Here is a 20,260-nt window from a genome sequence, read left to right as displayed (position 1 = left end):
TAAAAATAGTAAATTAATTTTATAGAAACCAATTCATATTATTTAATTGCATTAGAAATTAAAAATTGATTAAAATATTATTTTTGTTTCGAACATTTGGGATAAGTCTTATTTATATTCCTAACGTTTAAATCGTCCTATTTGTATCTCTAATGTTTGTAAAAGTGATTCAATATTATTCTGCCGTCAATTACATATCACGAGCTTTAGTTGGAGTTCTGAAAATCTCTTTTTGAAGTTAGAATACAAATATCTAGAATAAAATCGATGATCCACTCCAGATAATAGCTTATCAAAAGTTGAAACTAATCTCTGCAATATTTACATAATTCACTTTTTTAGGGACATAATTAAACCTGAACACAAATACTGGATACAATATTGAAATTGAACACATTCAAGTGAGAATAATTGAAAAATACAATCTGATCTGTTAGTATAATTGATGACAGGATAACATTGAATCACTTTTATAAATGTTAGGGATACAAAAATGACGATTTAAACGTTAGGGACACAAATACGACTTACCCCAAACGTTAGAGACAAAAATGATACTTTACTCTTAAAAATTTAAAATAATTTTAAAAACATTAAAAAACTCTTATATTTAATTTTTAAGATATTAAAATAGCCTTTTAGGATTAAGTATCGTTTTTGTCCCAACGTTTGGGGTAAGTCCCAAAGTTGTCCCTAACGTTTTAATCGTCTTATTTAAGTCCCTAATGTTTTAAAATTGGCTCAATGTTATCCTGGCCTGCCGTTAGGGATCTGTTAACAGAAGTGACGGTGGGACAAAATTGAGACGATTTTGAAACATTAGGGACTTAAATAGGTTAAAACCGTTGGGGACAAAAACAATACATAAAAATAAATTTTAATTTTATCCTTCAATCATATCGATTTTTTACTGTACATTGTTATTCAATTATTTTTTAATCACATCTAAGGAAACTACACTTAATCACATTACTTTCATTCTAAATAAATTTATTTTTTCTATAATTTTACTCTAAAAGATTTTTAGTCATCATGAAATATTTGTAGAATGACTAGTAAAATAAAAAAAAATATTTGTAGAATGATTAGTAAAAAATAAATATTTTTTATTTTACTAGTCATTCTACAAAAATTTTATGATGAGTAAAAATTTTTAAGAGTAAAATTATAAAAAATAAATTTATTTAGAATGAAAGTAATGTGATTAAGTGTAATTTACTTAGATGTGATTAAAAAGTAATTGAATAACTATGTACCGAAAAAAATTAATATTATTAAAAGATAAAATAAAAATTTATTTCTATGTATCATTTTTTGTCCCCAACATTTTCGTCCTATTTAAGTCCCTAACGTTTCAAAATCGTCTTAATTTTGTCCCGCTATCAATTCTGTTAACAGATCCTTAACGGCTTTACAACATTGAGCCAATTTTGAAACGTTAGGGAATTAAATAGGACGATTTAAATGTTAGGGACAACTTTGGAACTTACCCCAAGTGTTAGAGACAAAACCGATACTTTATTCTTTAAAATTTTATATTATAATTTTAAAAGATCAAAATGTTGAATCAATTTCTCATGCTTTGTTCCAATGCCCCATGTCTTCAATAATATGGAGCCTAAACTTAATAACCCCTGACCTATGGATGAGAGAAGAATAGACCTTTTTTAATTGGTGGCAACGAGTCTTATCTTGGGCAGCGGCTCAATTCGACAGTAGACAAAAGACCCTCCTCATAGCGGCGTTGTGTTAGAGCACTTGGAAAGCGAGGAATCGGTGTGTTTTTGAGAAGGTAATAAGTCCGGTACCATAGATAGTGAAAGAAGCCAGCAATTTAGTGCGTGAACTCATGAGCCATACCTGATAGATGCTACTAATTTTCTTTACTCTTACTTTACTCTTCTTTAAACTCTTAGTCTTTCAGTCACAGTTGATGATAAATGGGAATACCCAATTCTTTTGTACTTCCTTGACCATTTTCTACCCATAAAAGTTAAAAACACTGACATATCTACCTATAGAACCTAAAAATTACTATTTGTACTCATAAAAGATTAACTTTCGCATGCAAAATTATCCAAACCCTAAATAATTACATAAAATTTTCAAACTACCCCCTTCTCTTCTCTCACGCACTCACCCTCACTCACTATCTGCAGCACCTAAACCACCACTACCGTAATATCATCTTCCTTCCTACTTTCTCTCTCTCTCTCTCTCTCTCTCTCTCTCTTTTTCTCTCTATCACTCACTCACTCACTCACTTTTTCTCTCTCACCTCTTGAACATCAACATAGTCCAGCCATTATTCTCTTCAAAATCACAAAAAAGAACAAACTCATCAGATCAAATTGAAGAATAGAACATGCACAGATTTAAAATAAAACCCTAATTTCTTAGAACCTTCAACAAAAATTGATAATTTCTTAGATTTTATATCACCATTTTCGTTGCAAATAATACAGAACACTAATTTGATTTTGGCGATACTGGGAGGAGATGATGAAGACGCATCGCTAGGAGGAGAAGAGAGCAGTGATGCCAAGAGAAGGAGAAGACGAAGATACGACATTTGGAAAAGGAAGGAACTCAACGCTGAAGAAGTTGGGGTTGCAGAAAATAGAGGACTTAAAATTGCTACTTCCTGAAGCCAGGAACCTCCTGAAGAAGAAGAAGAAGAAGAGAAGGAGGGGAGGAGAGGATAGAGCTCGCGATGGCAAAAGGAGGAATCACCATTAATGCATAGAAGAGAGAAAAGAACGACAGAGAAGAGAGAAACATTAATAGGAAAAGAAGAGGAATGAGAAAAGTGCGAAGAGGGCGGAGAGAAAGAGAGAAAGGATGATTGAAGAAGATGGAGGAGAAGGAAGAGAGAGAGAGAAAGTAGAAAGGAGATGGTGCTGCAGCAGTGCTGGTTCACGGCTTGGATGAAGAATTGAAGAGGATGAGACTCACTAAGGGTAGTTTGGAAATTTTATGTAATTATTTAGGATTTGCGTAATTTTATTTGTGAAAGTCAATTTTTTATAGATACAAATGATAATTTTAATTTTTATGGGTAAATATGTCAGCGTTTTTAACTTTTATGGGTAGAAATAGTAGTTTACTCTTTGAAAATATTTTTTTATGTTTTCATTTAAAAATAAAAAATCTTATTATATTATTGAATTTTTTGTTTCATGTCGAATATCAATTATGCATTATGCTTTCTTTTAAAATAAAATGATAGTGAGAAGTCTGTCTAATTCATTCTAATTCCATTAAGTAACTCAACAAGTCAGAATTCCGTTACATTATAAATATTTGGCTAAGACTAACTAAATCAACTTTTCGAAGAGCATGTCATCCTGTCATTTTTAAATACTTATTCCGTGTAAGACTAGGTATCAACTTATTCTCTGTAAGTATTTTTTTATATATTTTTTATTCTTCTAAACTTTTATATTTTGTAATGGTACTCTTTTATTGATGTCAATCTAAAGTCTTTAACATCTTCCTTCATTAAACATTATTGTAGTATCCTCTTTTTTTCTGTCTGAAATAATATGATGCTGCTCCTTCGCTTTTTCGATTTATCTTTATTTCGGTCTTGTTCGTTGTAAGATGACATTCTATCTTCAAAATCGAATGACTATGATGGCAATATTGTTCAAATAAGTTTGATAAAGCTGTTTTTCATCTCGAGTTGCTAGTTGTGGATGTTTGAAGTGAAGAGATTTTGGTCATTATATGATTGTGATTCTTTTGGATTTAGTGCATGAATTTTCAACTTATTTTTTATGTATTATTTATTTCAATTCCAAAATCTAGCTACTTTTTTTTCACAGACGCGTTACTTTTAATATTCATATATTTTTTTTAGTTTTGAACTTTAATCTAATATCTAAAACCTAAAAAAAAAAAAATTAAAATTTATAAAAAAATGATTAATCAAATTAAAAAATTACCATTTTAAATTTAAACTATTTAAATAAAATATAATAATTGAAGAGTTGAGATTTGATGAATTAACAAGAAGTACATCACTCCATACTTAACAAGAAACGTTTAAGGATAAGCTAATTATATTGTATACAACATAAATTGCTTCTTGAAAAAATAGTACTTTTTTTTCTAGTCCATCAAATAAAAAAAAAAAGAAGAAAAAGAATTTAATGTAGATACATTGTTGGTGTAAAATAGCATTAAACGTGCATTAAATTATGTAACGTTATATTATTAAAATAACTATTATTTTTATTGACAGTATAAATGATTATCCAAAACATGGATGTCATTGCATGATCAATCATGTTAGAGGTATATAAAAAATCAGCCACCAAAATTAATTATTAGTATAAAATACATGTTGAAATATAAATACACAATCGTATAAAATATTTTATACAAAAATACTTTAAAATTAAACTCCTAAAAGAAAAAAAAGGAAAAGGAGCACTCCTCCTCGCAGAAAACACAAGTTGTAAGACACATGACACCGCACCATAAAACACATCTACTACACAAAAGGAACACATCCGCATCCAGCCATCCAGCAACCAAAAGTCCAAAACAGACACAAAGAAGAGGCATTTGTATCCGATCCCTCTAATAGTCTAATCTCTCTCTGTCTCTCTCTCTCTCTCTCTCATTGGATCTAAGTTGCGAAGGCAGGTTCCAACCCCCATTCATCTCTAGCACCATTAGATCCAATTCCTGAAATCTTGATCCGATCCATTTCCTTCATGGGCATTCTCTTACACCCAAATGGGAATGCCCACAATAATAAACCATGACCAAACCCATCGTTGACCAAGAAGAAGAAGAAGAAGAAACCCACACTTTGTTCTACGACTCCCACGACCGTTTACTATCGTCCTCTACCTCTTCATCTAACTCCGACGACGACACCGCAACTTCCCCTCAAAACGACACCAACACTGCCAAAAACGACAGCACTAACAACTCCAACTCTAGCTCCCCCACTCATGCCTTGGCCATGTGCAGGTACGATATATGGATCTCGGAACCCTCCTCCGTCTCCGAACGCCGTTCTCGCCTCCTCCGCCACTTCGGCCTCCCTGCTCGATCGGTCTCCTCGCAACACCTCCACCGCGTCGCCGCCGACACAACCTCCGCAGCCTCTGCTGCCGCCGCCATTCTCCGATCCAAATCCGAGAGCGCCGCGGATCGGTGTGATTTGCAGGTGCCAGCTCAGCAGCCTGCAATTCGATCGGTTTGCCGCTCTGGCGACGCCGGTTCGGTTGTAAATAACGGTAATTGCAGCGCTAATGGCAATGTCTCAACGGTCATCGATTCGCGGGGCAAGAGCAATGAAACTCGGAGAGAGATTGAGAGTGTGGAAGAGGAAGCGTGCACTATAAAGGATCTTGATAACGGGAAGGAGTTTGTGGTGAAGGAGGTGAGGAAAGATGGCACGTGGAAGAAGCTTAGGGAAGTTGGAACTGGAAGGCATTTGACTATGGAGGAATTTGAGATGACTGTTGGGCATTCCCCAATTGTTCAGGAACTAATGCGGCGGCAAAATGTCGAAGATGGTAATGGAGATGGAGATGGAGATGCGGTTGATTTGAATTCAAATGATTGTAGCCGCAGTGGTGGCGGTGGTGATAGTGGTGGTGAGAGTAAGGTGAAGAGAAGGGGGAGTTGGTTTAAGAGTATAAAGAGTGTGGCGAGTTCGGTAGCCGCAGCGGGGCATAAGGAGAGGTGGAGTAGGAGTGGTGATGAGAGGGATACATCGTCCGAGAAAGGTGGCCGGAGGTCCAGCTCCGCGACAGATGATAGCCAGGATGGCAGTTCATTTCTTTGTCCTGAAAGAGTGAGAGTGAGGCAATATGGGAAATCATGTAAGGAGCTGACAGGGCTTTACAAGAGCCAGGAGATACAGGCTCATGAGGGATCAATTTGGAGCATAAGGTTTAGTTTGGATGGGAGGTATCTTGCAAGTGCGGGCGAGGATTGTGTGATCCATGTTTGGCAGGTTGTAGAAACTGAGAGGAAAGGGGAGCTGCTGCTGATGGAGAAGCCCGAAGACGCCAATGTGAATATGTTGTTTATCATGAATGGGTCGCCGGAGCGGGCTACGCTGTCCCCTAGCAAGGAGAGTAGCCTTGAGAAGAGGAGAAGGGGGAGGCCATCTGTTAGCAGGAAGTCATTGAGTTTGGACCAGTTAGTTGTGCCAGAAACTGTTTTTGCGCTCACGGAGAAACCCATTTGCTCTTTCGAAGGCCATCTCGACGATGTGCTTGACCTCTCCTGGTCCAGGTCTCAGGTTAGCTACTATTTTGAAGATAGGTGTGTTCTGTATTACCAGTTGTGTGTTCAGTGTTTGAATATCCTTGTAAAGTTTTTAAGTCACCCTGTTATTCCCATTGTTTGACCTTATGCTTGAATTTATAGATTCATACCCATTCATTAAAATTGTTTTTGATTTATCAGTGTTGTCCCGTTAACTGAATATACTTATGGTCAACAGTCTCAGTTTTCTACTTTATGATTGATTGAAATAGAAGAACTTTGCCATCTGATTAGAAGATGACACTGAATTGCATATGGTTAATTGGTTATGACGATACAAAAAAATGATAGAGGCTCTAGACGGGTAAGTTGATCAAGTGGAATATGATCTGCTTAAAAGGAGCATAGTTGGACTTGTGACATAGTTCGAGAGAATTTGCTGAAAAAGAAATTGGTGTAAATAGTCTTACTGTACTTTGGGTTTCTGGTGGAGTCCAGTGGAGTCCGTTATTGTTGACCCCACAATTTGGGTGCCACTAATACACATTGTAGGAACTAGAAAATTTTGTCCCTGAGAAGATTTCTTTATATATTTTTCTCCAAATTATGCTCCCTGAGAAACCAAATTTCTTTTTTCTTTTATTTTCTTTATATAAAAAAATTTAATCGGACTACAAGGACTTATTTCCTAGAGTTGCATTATTATTCTAGATTTACCTTGAAAGTCATTAGCCGGTGAACAAGTGAGAGAGAGATGACTTGTTATGAAATGCATGATGATGCCTTGTGGTTTCTTCTATTTAGATGGGTGGATGATAATTTTATAATAAGCCAATTGGAGTCGTTGTGAAAGGTTTGGATTTAGCTTGTTATAAGCTTGACATTAGGTCAACTTGTCACTGTTACGTATGTAAAACTTACAGAGTATTTGTTAAACTTTGAAAACCCAGATAACCATGTACGTTAGGCCAGGTTTAAGATTCATTGTATCTATGAAAATTCCACTTTTATTTTTCAAAACTGATTCAAAACCGATATGACAGTAAGCTTAAGTTCTCTTTTATTCGATTGATTATTTTTTCATTGGAGAATTATATTTCGTTTCATTCCTTATCTTTTTTAATTTATTTGAAATTATATTTATAAGGAATTGTTTACATGTACCAAAATGATATTTATTGTTAGGATTTATCGAATGATCAAAACTTAAATTTTGAATGTGCCTAGATGATGTATTTTCCAAATATCCAAAATTTTAAATCAGTGTTCAAAATGACAATTTTGTAAAATATCATATTTAAATTACATTCATGCTGTGGAACAGCAATTGAAACACTCAAGAAGGGACTAAATATTGGTTGGTATTTGGTATCGGCAGTGCCAAGGCAGGAGATTACGGATTTTTTCCTGCAGTACCAGTGTAGTTCAATCAATGCATGGGTACCATGGGCTTGAACAAAGAACAAATCAATCAAGGAGCTTCCATGGGTACCTTTCATCCAGAACACTGTTCATAGTTCACACCCTTTTTCATCTTGAGGAGCTTCCATGGGCTTGAACAAAGAACAAATTGTGCGACCAAGCCTTGAATCATGGTCTATGAGTGAGGGGCAAGGAAATTTTGAGAGATTTTAGAAAATCTTCACCTCAACAGTAATATTAAATTCCATATTTTGCCTTAAAATTCCTGCATAATATTCACCCGGATTTATTCCGACAGTTGTTTATCTAAAATAAAGCAATCTTTTTAAACTGATCATCTTGTATTCTAAACTGATCATCACGATTATTGAATTTTACAGTTGCTCTAATTTTATTGAATTATGAATTTATGCAGTCTTTAACTAGACTTTCTGAGCTGTGAGATGTGTAACTCATTGGATTGTTTACCTCTTTCTCCGTAACTTGCTTATACTCCTTATGTACATTAACACCAGTCACTTAGTCACTAGTGGTATTGGTATGAACATCCATTAGAATTGAGATTGAATAGGCCTAACTCAACCTCAAAAGCTAGCTTATTGGGTGAGGGATGTTTCACACATATAAACTTTCTAGCGACTTTAACCTTGAGAGATGTGCGACTTATAATATATCCCCTCACGCCTAGAAATGATTGTTTGGAGCGTGAACATTTGTGGGTGGGTAGCCCAACAGTATTGGATCCGATAGGCTCTAATACTATAGAATTGAGATTGAGTAGCCCTAACTCAACCCCTAAAACTAGCTTCTGTGGTGAGGGATGCCTCACAATTATAAACTATCTAGACACTTTATTTTTGAGAAATGTGAGACTTGTAATAACATCTGTTAAAGTGATGTGGTAAAAGCATTGGTTTTAGTGTCCAGTGCTGTTGCATGCATGCTCAGAAGATGTCCTTGAAAGCTTAAATATGAGGGGTTGTCTTCTCTTACATATCTTAAACATTCTTGATTACTTGTGATTATGATGTGCCATGTGTTTTAGAATCTAAATTATGTCTGCATGCAACCATCTTAAATATACTTTCTGTTTTCTCAGCACTTGCTCTCGTCTTCGATGGATAAAACAGTGCGGCTATGGCATTTGTCTAGCAAGTCGTGTTTGAAAATTTTTTCACACAGTGACTATGGTGAGTACAAGCAGCTATTATATCTTGCAGCATTCTATTTGCTTTTCTTTGTATCAAGTAGGTTTCTTAGAAAACTACTTTTATCACCACAATAATGTTAGCACTTGCATAAAATATTCTTTTATATATTATGCTTTTGCTGCCCTTTCCTTTATCAAATACAACATCCCTTTCCAATATTAAGTGTCTCTTAAGGTTTTAGCACAAGGAATAGAAATCATAAAATTGGCTCAAGTATAGTAAATAGGGTCAGTTACACTCATATCCCTAGCTTTATGAAAATTACACACACCACCTCCCTATTTGACCAATATATACTCACCTTCCCTCTGTTTGATCATTATACTGAGATGCGGTAAAAATTAGATTGTAAAAGGTTTAACCCCACAATCTTTCTATGCATAGAGAGCTTGTAAAGCTAGAAAAAAGCAATCACAAAACTCTATTCCAATGTTATTATGAAAGGTACTTGTGTCATTTCAATTGAAGAAAGCAAAATAAAATAAAGTATTAATACGCAGGTAATAGCCATATGTACTAGGAATTGTTAGTTACATTAATACCAAAGGGTTTAAGTTTTTCTAGACATGAAGTTGGTGTAACGCGGGGGTGGTGTGTATGTGGTCAGTCAAATAGAGGGGTGATGTGTTAGTTTTGAAAACCTCAGGAGGTGAGTGTAATTTAGCCTAGAAAATATTAGTTTATATTGACATTACCCGTTGTCCACCTTTGTTCTAAAATAACTGTCCACTTGGACAAAGTGGTATATTCAATAAACATTGTATCTAGACACAAATTATATCTAGATATATTGTTTTTTTAATGAACCACTTTGTCCAAGTGGATGCTAGAACAGAGGGAGTAATTACTATATTTTAACTGACATAAGAAATGTAAGATTAAAGTTGAAAAAATTAAGGGCCTGTTTGGTATTCATTTTCATTCATTGTTTTTATTTTCTGGATTTGAAAGAAGAGGTATTGAAAACAATAAAATATCTGTTTTTTCTTTTTTCTTCAAAAAATCCTAGAAATAGAAAACACTTGACATAAAAACAGAGAACGAAAATACTAACCAAACATGCCCTAATTCTTCGTGGATTCCCTCAAATGACAGATCACTTTGATTTTTTTTTTTTTTAACTTTTGTAGGTTTTGGTATAAAGACACTTAATAAACCCACTCCCCAGTAGGATAACCTTAGTCAGCATTTGTGCGATCAGTTGGTCTCTCCATTAATGCATATAGGCATAGTTTTATTGTTTGTTAGTCATTGCTTTAAGTAAGGGTTCTTTCTGTCCGCTGGATGCATACTTAAATTTAGCAATCAAAGCAATTCTGTCACTTCCATTCCCCTCGTATACTTTTTTGTTGGTTTGGTTCCGTTAATTATACCCATTGCTTCAATCTGTTTTCTGTTTTCTGTTTGGCACAGTGACTTGCATCCAGTTCAATCCTGTTGATGATAGATACTTCATTAGCGGATCTTTGGATGCTAAGGTTCGCATATGGAGCATTCCTGATCGGCAAGTCGTGGATTGGACTGATCTGCATGAAATGGTCACTGCTGCATCTTATACACCTGATGGTCAGGTTCGTCTGCATTAAAGTGAATCTCGTTGTTTCAAATTTAAATTATCTTATTTTTTAACTAGCAACTCGCTAAATCTTTCTGGTGTCTGCAGGGTGCACTTGTTGGTTCAATCAAGGGTAGCTGCCATTTATATAATACATCTGGTATTTTCATTGATACTGATTGTTTTACTATTTATATAAACCATATTCTATTCTGATGAATCATGGCCAGTGACATTATCTATATTTTGTCTCATTCTGTTAAGAAAATAAGCTGCAACAGAAAAGTCAGATCAATCTGCAGAACAGGAGAAAGAGATCGAGGAAAATTACTGGCTTCCAGGTAATTTGATGATTTAACTACTTTGTTCTTTAAATTTAAAAGGGGAAAATCATGGTAACTTGAGGGCTTACTATTCTTGTGAATTTATTAAAAGTAACAATGTTTGGGTCAGAACCTATTTTTGTTCCTAACATATTGTTTATTCTATTTACATCTCAAACGTTTGATTTTCGTCCTACTTTTATCCTTCAGTCAAAATTCAATTTTTTATTTCAATTTTCCCCCTCTGACTTTCTTCTCCTCCTTTATGATTTCTTTCCCTTCCCCCGTCTTTCTCTCCACTTGCACCAAATCACCACTACCAAGACCGCAACGCCCACCACCATCGCCTCTGGGACACCATTGCCACCACTACTTCCTCCTCCTCCTCCTTTTTGTTCTCTTTTCAATCTCCACCACCACCATTGCAAAGCACCATTGCCACCACTGCTCTTCATCCTCCTCGCTTTCCACCAGTACTTCCTCCTACCTCCCTTCTTTTTCTTTACCTTTCTCTCCAACGACCACCACCTCGACCAACACAACTAAATCACACCACCACTGCCACCACCCTGACAGCCACTATTTATCTTCCGCCTTTTTTTGTCTTTTTTTCCCCCCTCCCTTTAATCTTTCCCTCCTCCTGTTGTTTTGTTGTTCTTATTCTATTTGTTGGTAGTGGTGTGGTGTTGTTGGTAATGGTGGTGAAAATGATGTTGTAGTTGGAGATGATGACGATTGTTGTTGTATGGTGGTGTTGATAATGACAATGACAAAGATTATGATGATGATATTGGAGATGTGGTAGTGTGCTGATATTGAAATAAAATGTTAGCAATGTAAATAGTACAAAAGAAAACCTTAGGGATGAAAATAAGATCTGGCCCAAACATTAAGGGACTAAAATATACTTTACCCATTTATTATAACTAAGATACAAGGCTTATGTTCGCGTTCCTAATGATTTTTTGTGAACAGTTTGCCCCAGGAAGTTCATCTGAAGTACTCATTACATCTTCAGATTCTCGAATTCGGGTTGTTGATGGCGTTGATCTGGTTCATAAGTTTAAAGGTAGGTGAAATTAGTTATATATATATCAAGTGAATATTCTTTAACATAGGTGACAAGTAAATACACTATTATGTTTGCGGTTGAACCAAAACTTCCTTGTGTTTTGGCCTGCAAGACATATTTTGTTGAATGTGCACAGTTATTTAGCTTTGATTTGATGTTGTTTGAAATTTTTCTTCGCAGTCAGAACTGCATTCACTATGATGTCTACATTAGTTGCTCATAATTTTTTATCGATAGCTTTTTTTTAACAACCTCCCACCCCCCTCCTCCTCTAAGGTCACAGTGGCAGTGGATAATCTGAAACGACTTTTAACAAAAATAATGTAAAAACTCATTATGGAAAAAAATATTGATGTACTTTCTGCTACTGGCTTCTGCTTAAATGTGATATTGGAGGGGAAATTCTTTTTAGTAGGGTTTCTCTTTGGATAGTCGTCGCACCAGAAGAAGACATCTAACTTTATTTGAACAGTATGTACCAAAAGTTGTGCTTATTCCTAGTTCTGATTCCTTGATGGAATGCTAATTGGTCCCCAGTATCTAATTACATTCTGTTCCCCATTCCAGACTAAAATGATATGGCTTTTATGCAGGGTTTCGGAATTCGACTAGCCAAATTTCAGCCTCCCTCACAGCAAATGGTAAGTATATTGTCGCTGCAAGTGAGGATTCCCATATATACATATGGAGAAATGAAGCTGATTGCAGACCTAACAGAAGTAAAGCTGTCACCGTTACAAGCTCATATGAGCATTTTCACTGTAAAGATGTATCAGTGGCCATCCCGTGGCCTGGTATGGATTATGCATGGGAGATGCATGATACGTTTTCTAGGGAACAGCCTGAGTTCGATGATAATGTGGATGAGGTCTCATCGGCCAACCATCCCCCTACCCCTGTAGAGGAAGATATTGGTACTGAGGGCTCACAATCTGCATCAGGTTGCAACAATAGTCCACTTCATGGAACTATTGCAGGTGCAACAGACAGTTATTTTTTTGACAGAATTTCAGCAACATGGCCAGATGAAAAACAACTTGCTGCTACGAGGAACCGAAGCTCCCAAATCAGTGTTGATTTATCTAGTAACGCAGTGAGTCAAAACATGTCAGCCTGGGGCATGGTCATCGTAACTGCCGGCCTTCGAGGGGAAATTCGAACTTTCCAAAACTTCGGATTGCCACTGGGCGTATAAAACGTGTGGGTTGAAGTGGGGGAGACTTCACTGTCTCATTATTGGGTGAAAAGTTGTACAGAGTGATATTGGGTGAGAGAATATTAGGCTGAGTTCCATTTCTTTCGCTGTTCTTTTTGGTGTTATTGGTTGAGGAGATGTGTTGTATTTCCAATCAGTCGTCTGAGAAAAACAAGAAGGGAAAAAAAATGAGAAAAAGAAAAAAAAAAAAAAAATAGAAAGGAAGAAAACAGGAAAAGGTACATATGGAATGGAATTTGGAAATCAACGAATGCATGTGATGGGGAAATGTAGATTAACGAGCAAGGGAAAAGCTTATTAAATTAGAAATGATGATTCTTTTACATTTGTTCATATTAGTCTTGTTATGAATTCTTTTGTCTATTGAAATCAAATTCAATAAAACAGTATGGTTACAATTCCTAGAATGATTACGGCCATTTTCTAGGAAATCATATATGGAACACTTAACAGGTTTTTCTATGACATTGATGAAGTGGTAACTTATCTAAAATGTATGGAGAAATTTTCAGGCATAACAAGTATGCTATATTGCTAGCGTTGCTTAAGATGTCTTTTGTTCATTGCTCATGACTCGATTTCTTGATGAAAGTCACATCTAAATTAAGGTACAGTTATTATTGTTACTACCTCAAAAGCTGTTATTGTTACTACCTCAAAGTTTTGACTTTGAATTTTTTGTGTTATTCGGAGAAAAATAAAATTGCTGGTATTATTATTAAACAAAAGAGCTACTAAACATGATCATGAAGCAAATGACATTGAGGAATAGGATGCTAATGGTTCACATCACCGTACTATATCATTCATTATTACTTTCTTTTCTTTTCTTTCCCCGGGACTAAATAAATTACTCAAATTACATCAAATAAAATGATTAGATTTCTCTGGAATTTCATAGGAATATAGGATGCTCATCCCAAGAAGGCATGAACACGATATGGAGGCTTGTCACCAAGTAATTGCAATACCGTTACTTTAGGGAATGAGTCCGGAGGGAAAATGGCGCTATTTGGATCAAGTGTTTTCTTGAGGGGTTATATGAGGGATTTGCTTGGAGAGAATCTTGAAAGAACTTCGAGATCGGAATGGTGTACCTACAAAGGGATTCAAACGCTCAAGTCAAAAGAGTCTAGTCGACTTTATGAAGTGGTCGCACCTATCATGTTTGGTATGTGGGTTTTCAGGTGGTCGTCTTTGAACCTTAAGACATCCAAGCCATTTTTTGAATAGGATGTTTAATTCGGCCCATGTGTCGAGCAATATCCTTTTGACCAGTCTGTTTTCAACTCGGACCATGATAACCATTGGTGAGTCGTTCTTGGTAGTTCCTTCTTTGAAGTATTCGGTGTTGAAGCTTATTTGGGATATCGCCGTGTGTTTTCGCTGTTGCAGTGTGGCTATTGTCCAAAATCTTGTGATCTTTTTACATTGTCAACTTGTACTTCTCGGGAGTGGTTCATCCTGTTATTATAGTGACTACGAGCATGGGTCGGTTTCTATCTCTTCTCGGGTGTTGATCTTGAGGCCTCTAAGGTTGCGCCCCTTTTGGTTGGGAGTCTTATCTCTCTCTAATCTTCTTGGTTCCTGAATATGCCTCACGAACTCAGGAAGCTTTCCATCCCTTATGACTTACTCGAGGTGGTACTTCAGGTCGAAGTAGTCCTTTGTGTGACGACCATAGCCTTTGCAGTAATCTCAAAATAGGTTCTTGATACGGCCGTTACAGTAAACATAAATTAGCTTTACGAGCTATAACTCGGCCGGGCTGTTGCAAAATTGTTTCGTACGTTATAAATTGATTCTGCATTCAAATACGGTGCCATTCAATGAGAATAACTACGAAAAGTGTAACAGCTGATACTCGGCTATAAAAAGGTAAGACATTGTATCCTCAAGGGATAGAATGAATACACAATACTGACTTAAGTATCGGAGTGCCTTTGTAGATACACTCCCCCTCCTTTTTGATTCACTCTGTTCGTAACAAGGAATACCTCTGAACGAAGAACTCAGATCTTTTTAACTTACGCGCTGGAGAAGAAAGTTCGGCAACGATTCCTCAGAAGCTGAAGTCAAGCCCAGGTATTCATTACTACAAAACATTAAGTTTTATGGACGCATATTCCGGATATAATCAGATTTTGGACTTAAGAATGCAAGCGCCACATATCAACGGATCATGGATAAAGTATTCGCCCAACAGATCGGTAGAAACTTGGAGGTCTATGTTGATGATATGGTCGCAAAAACTAAGGTCGGCGACGACCATCTGAAAGACCTCGCCGAAATCTTCCATCAAGTCTGACGATACAATATGAGGCTGAGCCCAGAAAAATGTGCTTTCGGAGTGCAAGGAGGCAAGTTTCTCGGTTTCCTGCTAACAAACCGAGGAATCGAAGCAAATCCAGAGAAATGCCAAGCTATCTTAGATATATCCAGTCCCCAGACAATCAAGGAAGTACAACGCCTAATAGGACGACTTGCCGCTTTGTCAAGATTCTTGTCATGCCTAGCTTCTAAGTCATATTATTTTTTCCAAATACTAAAAAAGAAAAATAATTTTCTTTGGATGGAGGAGTGTGAGGCAGCATTTTTAGAACTAAAAACAACAATTTCAAAGCCTTCGATTTTACAAAAACCTCTTCCAGGAGAGGAACTTTACTTATATTTGTCTGTTACTGATTGGGCTATAAGCTCCGTACTTGTTACAGAGAGACAGAAGACACAATAGTCGATCTACTTCGTCAGTAAATCACTGCAAAAAGCTGAACTTCAGTACCCGAAGATTGAAAAGTTGGCGCTGACCTTAATTTTTACAGCTCGCCGTCTTTGGCCCTACTTTCAAAGCCACACCATCAACGTACGAACCGACCAACCCCTAAGACAAGTCTTATACAAGTCCGAGTTGGCCGGACGTCTGATAAAGTGGTCGGTCGAACTCTCCGAATTTGATATTAGGTACAAGAGCCGAGGTCCAATCAAGTCGCAATGCCTCGCTGATTTCCTTGCTGAGTTTACAAGCCCAGGCTCAACAAGTAAGTTAGCGGACTGGACCCTCTATGTGGACGACGCTTCTAACCCTCAAGGATGTGGAGCAGGGGTTATACTCAAGGTTCAGAAAATTGGTTCGAACCGGCCGGTCGAACTGGTTGAACCATGAACCGATCATAAAAACGAATCGGTTAAACAGCAAAACCGCAAAATTTAAAAACCGGAATTAAACCGGTGAATCGGCCAGTAATCGGTCGATCAAACCGAACTGTGACCCGGCCGGTTTTTTGATTGGGCAGCAAAACGTTGCCGTTTTATGCCTTCTAGAACCCTAAATCCCTAATTCGATCCTCCCCCTTCTCTTCGAGCTTCAGAAACTGAGAACTGCAACTGAGAGTGAGAACTGGGATCTGGGAACACCTCTCTGACTCTCACACGATCGTCCTCGTCCCTCACCTCCGTCCAGCCACTGCGTCGTGTCGCCGCCGTCGTTCATTCGAATAGCCACGTAATCGTGCAGCAACCGTCGTACCTTCGCCAAGCCACCTCCGTCGCGCAGCAGTCGTTCCTTCGAACAGCCACCTCCACCGCGAAGCAGCCGTCGTCCATTCGAAGGTGCTCCACCACTGCTTGGTCACTTGGTGTCGCTGTCTCCCACTCTCCCTATTGCATGTTCTGTTGAAGCCTTGAAGGCGCCTTCGAGCTTCCATAGTTCCAGTAATTTTTTTAAAATCTTTTTTCAATTTAGCATGTCTCTGTCTCCCTGATGAGTTTGGTTGAGTAGTTGTTTGATTTTGCGAAGCTCTGTGAAGTGTGAACTGAAGTCACTGCAGTGTGACATGATGAACTCTGAAACTGTGAACTCTGTCTCCCTATTTAATTTTTTTGTGAACTGTGAAGTGTGAAACTGTGTAGTGTGAAACTGTTCCTGCTAAACTGAACTGTGAATTTTGGTTAATAATTGTTGTTTACTAATTACTGAACTGGACTGATTCCATAGTTCCTGCTTACTGATTACTGATTACTGATTACTGAACTGATTCCATAGTTCCTGCTTTGTGTACTGAACTGGATTTTTTTGTTTGTTGCTTTGTGCATGCAATTATCCACACGAGAACATAACATTCAAGATAGATGAGAGTAGCAGCAACCCTAATTACTTGGCATTTGTGATTTGGTATCAACAGGGAATTAGAGACATAACTGCTGTCCAGCTTTGTGAGGTATACTATATATATACACATTCTCCTACTTCTAAATTATTCTGCTGAATCAAGCAATTATCGTCAAGAGTAGTTGAAATTTGAGTCTTCAACATCTTACACTAATGCTACTATCCTATGTAATGAAATAGTGGTTATTGTTGTGACTCAAAAAATTATTTTTCATCATATATATTGCATTGGAATCACTAAATAGACACCCTCACAAAAACCAATACTGGAAACTCTTTATTGTGTTATATATATGTATGTAAGAATTAAGTTCCTAGTATATAACTAATATGTATAAAACATTATTGAACAATTAGTCAATAATATTTAAAAATGTTAGTTAAAAATATTGTATTAGACTATTAAACTAAAGGCGTTAAACTGTTGACTAAAAGTGTTAGCTAATATGAATTAAAATTGTTGACTCCTAGACTTTTTTCATTGTGGATGGTACTAGCAGCTAGTATTATTGATCATACATATAACTATTATGCAGACTGAGAATTTTGAGTGCAAGCTGCTAGATCGGAGCCATGGTGCAGTGTGGAGTAGCACCTGCGGCATTGATGGCATTGATTAGTTGATTAGTTGATTAGTGTTCATGAGAGCATGCATGTTCAATAACCATTATAGAGTTTCCATATCACATGCGTATTTGTTGTCTGCATAAGTTGTAAACTTGTAATATGAAATGAAATTTTGGCAAGAGACAACTTCTTTGGATGTTTGGTGCCATTGATTTATATGGCTCTGTTTGGTGATGTCCGTTTTAGATGCATGAACAGGAACCTTGGATGGTATTTTTCCGCAGAATGTATTTATATTTTTTTTATTTTTATCATTCAAAATAAGCAACAACCAAACCGAATACGAGGCACTCATTGCTGGTCTAAAGCTCGTAACTGATCTGGGTATCGCCAAAATAAAGGTATACTGTGATTCATTACTTGTCGTGCAACGGATAAACAATCTTTATAAAGTCAAAATCTATTGGCAAAATGCCTAGATTTTGTGAAAGGATTAATTTCAAAATTCTCTAAATGTGAAATCCATCACATACCTTGGGAAAACAATCACCGGGATGATATTTTGTCCAAACTTCCAAGCTCCCAGACACCCACTTCTTCCCTTTACCAATCTACATTACTCACTCCAAGTGTATCTCTAACCGAGGTTTTAAGTTTAATACAGGATGACGATTGGCGTCAGCCTTACATAGAATATATACAATTTGCAACTATCCCAAGCAGCATAGACGATATTAAGAAATTCAGCAGACAAGCATCTTTTTTTACTATATACAATAACTGTTTATATAGGCAAGGTTTCTCTCGACCTTTGTTAAAATGCCTTTCCAGGACAGAAGCAGACCTCACACTCGCCGAAGCCCATGAAGGCATATATGGCACACACATCGGCACCTGAAGCTTATCCTCGAAAATACTCCGTGCATGTTTCTTTTGACCGACATTACAAAAGGATTGCATCGCAAAGGTTAAAACATGCACAAAATGTCAGATGCACGAAACCATCACACATTTACCTGCCGAAGTTCTGCATAGTTCCGAGGTAACTTAGCCTTTCTATTAGTGGGGGCTTGATATACTCGGCCCCTTCCCGTTAGCTCCGGGACAGGTAAAATTGATGATATTTGCAATTGACTACTTTTTAAAGTGGATAGAAGCTCAGCCTCTGGAAAAAATTACATTTCAACAAATGATTTCTTTGGTAGCTAGTTTGCCGATAACAAGTTCACTTCTTTCTTGTAAAATTTGAAAATCAAACAACATTTTTCGTCGGTCGAGCACCCATAGACAAACGGCCTAGCAGAGTCTGCAAACAAGATCGTCTTACATGCCCTACGGAAAAAGCTCAACAAGGCTAAAGGCCTCTGGTCCGAACTAGTCCCAGAGATCATATGGGGGTACAACACCACTGTACATTCAACGACAGGGGAAATGCCATTCCGGTTGGTATATGGCTCTGAAGCAATGATCCCTGTGGAAGTCTCTCAATTTTCACTACGAGCTCAAATTGCCGACGCTGAATCATCGGCCGAATCAAGAAGACACGATCTTGACACAATTGAGGAAATTCAACTTTCAAAGGCAATCCATCACCGAGCTATGCAACAACGCATAGCTCGGCAATACAACAAACGACTTCATCCAAGATCATTCCATCTCCACGACTTGGTGTTGACGAAAATCGAACAGGACAAAAAACCTTCAAGCCATGGTAAATTAGTAGCAAAATGGGAAGGTCCTTTCCGCGTCATAGAAGTTCTCGGCAACAGAGCTTATTGCTTAGAGACACTTGCTGGTAATGCTCTGCCAAATATGTGGAACATTTCATCTCTAAAACTGTACTACAGTTAAAGTCAGGGACAGGCGAGTACTCTTTTTCCTACTCACAAGATTTTTCCCAAAAAATGGGTTTTGCTTAGAGAGGTTTTAACGAGGCTTGCCTACCTGCACCTTTGTAATAAAGGTGAATAAAACTATTATCATTTCTTACTTCACCTTTGTCAATTTTATAACTATGCAACGAACCAAACGACTTTCTTCATTCAAATCATTACCCAATTGGCCTAATACGCACCTAACAAACTTGGTGAATCAATTTAACCGAGCTATTCAACCAATGCATCCACAAATAGCACGAAGCTATCTAAATGATATCAATTTCAAACACTAACTAATATCTCTCTGAGATATATCAATCTATAAACAAACAATAAAGGCAAAATCATAATTAATACTCACACCCAAACTATGGGTATCAATCTAAATCAAACACTACTAGGAACAAAAGTACACGAATTATAAACAAGTAGGGCACTGTTCTGATAATTAAAGCCAAAATACTTTCTACAAGCCAATATACTGGCATAATAAGAAGAGTTTCAAAACAAAAGTTAAAGAATTACACCCCTTGATTCAAATTATCAGCACCGTCTTCCACAACTTCCTCATCCTCAACCAAGGATCGATCACGGACTATCTTGCTTGGATCC

General features: G+C 37.0%; 1 protein-coding gene and 1 long non-coding RNA gene across 2 annotated transcripts; both read left to right on the top strand.

Moving 5' to 3' along the window:
* LOC107630084 (WD repeat-containing protein 44) lies at positions 4,494-13,438 on the top strand. Its single transcript, XM_016333117.2, has 7 exons — positions 4,494-6,271; positions 8,759-8,849; positions 10,284-10,441; positions 10,534-10,585; positions 10,690-10,766; positions 11,724-11,817; positions 12,414-13,438. Exons 1-7 carry the CDS (start codon positions 4,772-4,774, stop codon positions 13,013-13,015), a joined length of 2,574 nt encoding a protein of 857 aa, XP_016188603.1. The 5' UTR covers positions 4,494-4,771; the 3' UTR covers positions 13,016-13,438.
* On the top strand, positions 17,010-18,080 carry LOC110269619. The gene is made up of 2 exons (XR_002358390.1): positions 17,010-17,253; positions 17,741-18,080. It is a non-coding gene; the product is annotated as an uncharacterized LOC110269619 (long non-coding RNA).

This window comes from Arachis ipaensis, chromosome B03, assembly GCF_000816755.2.
Source record: "Arachis ipaensis cultivar K30076 chromosome B03, Araip1.1, whole genome shotgun sequence".
NCBI lineage: Eukaryota > Viridiplantae > Streptophyta > Magnoliopsida > Fabales > Fabaceae > Arachis > Arachis ipaensis.
The sequence above is the reverse complement of the archived record's forward strand: the minus strand, read 5'-3'. Positions and strand labels throughout refer to the sequence as shown.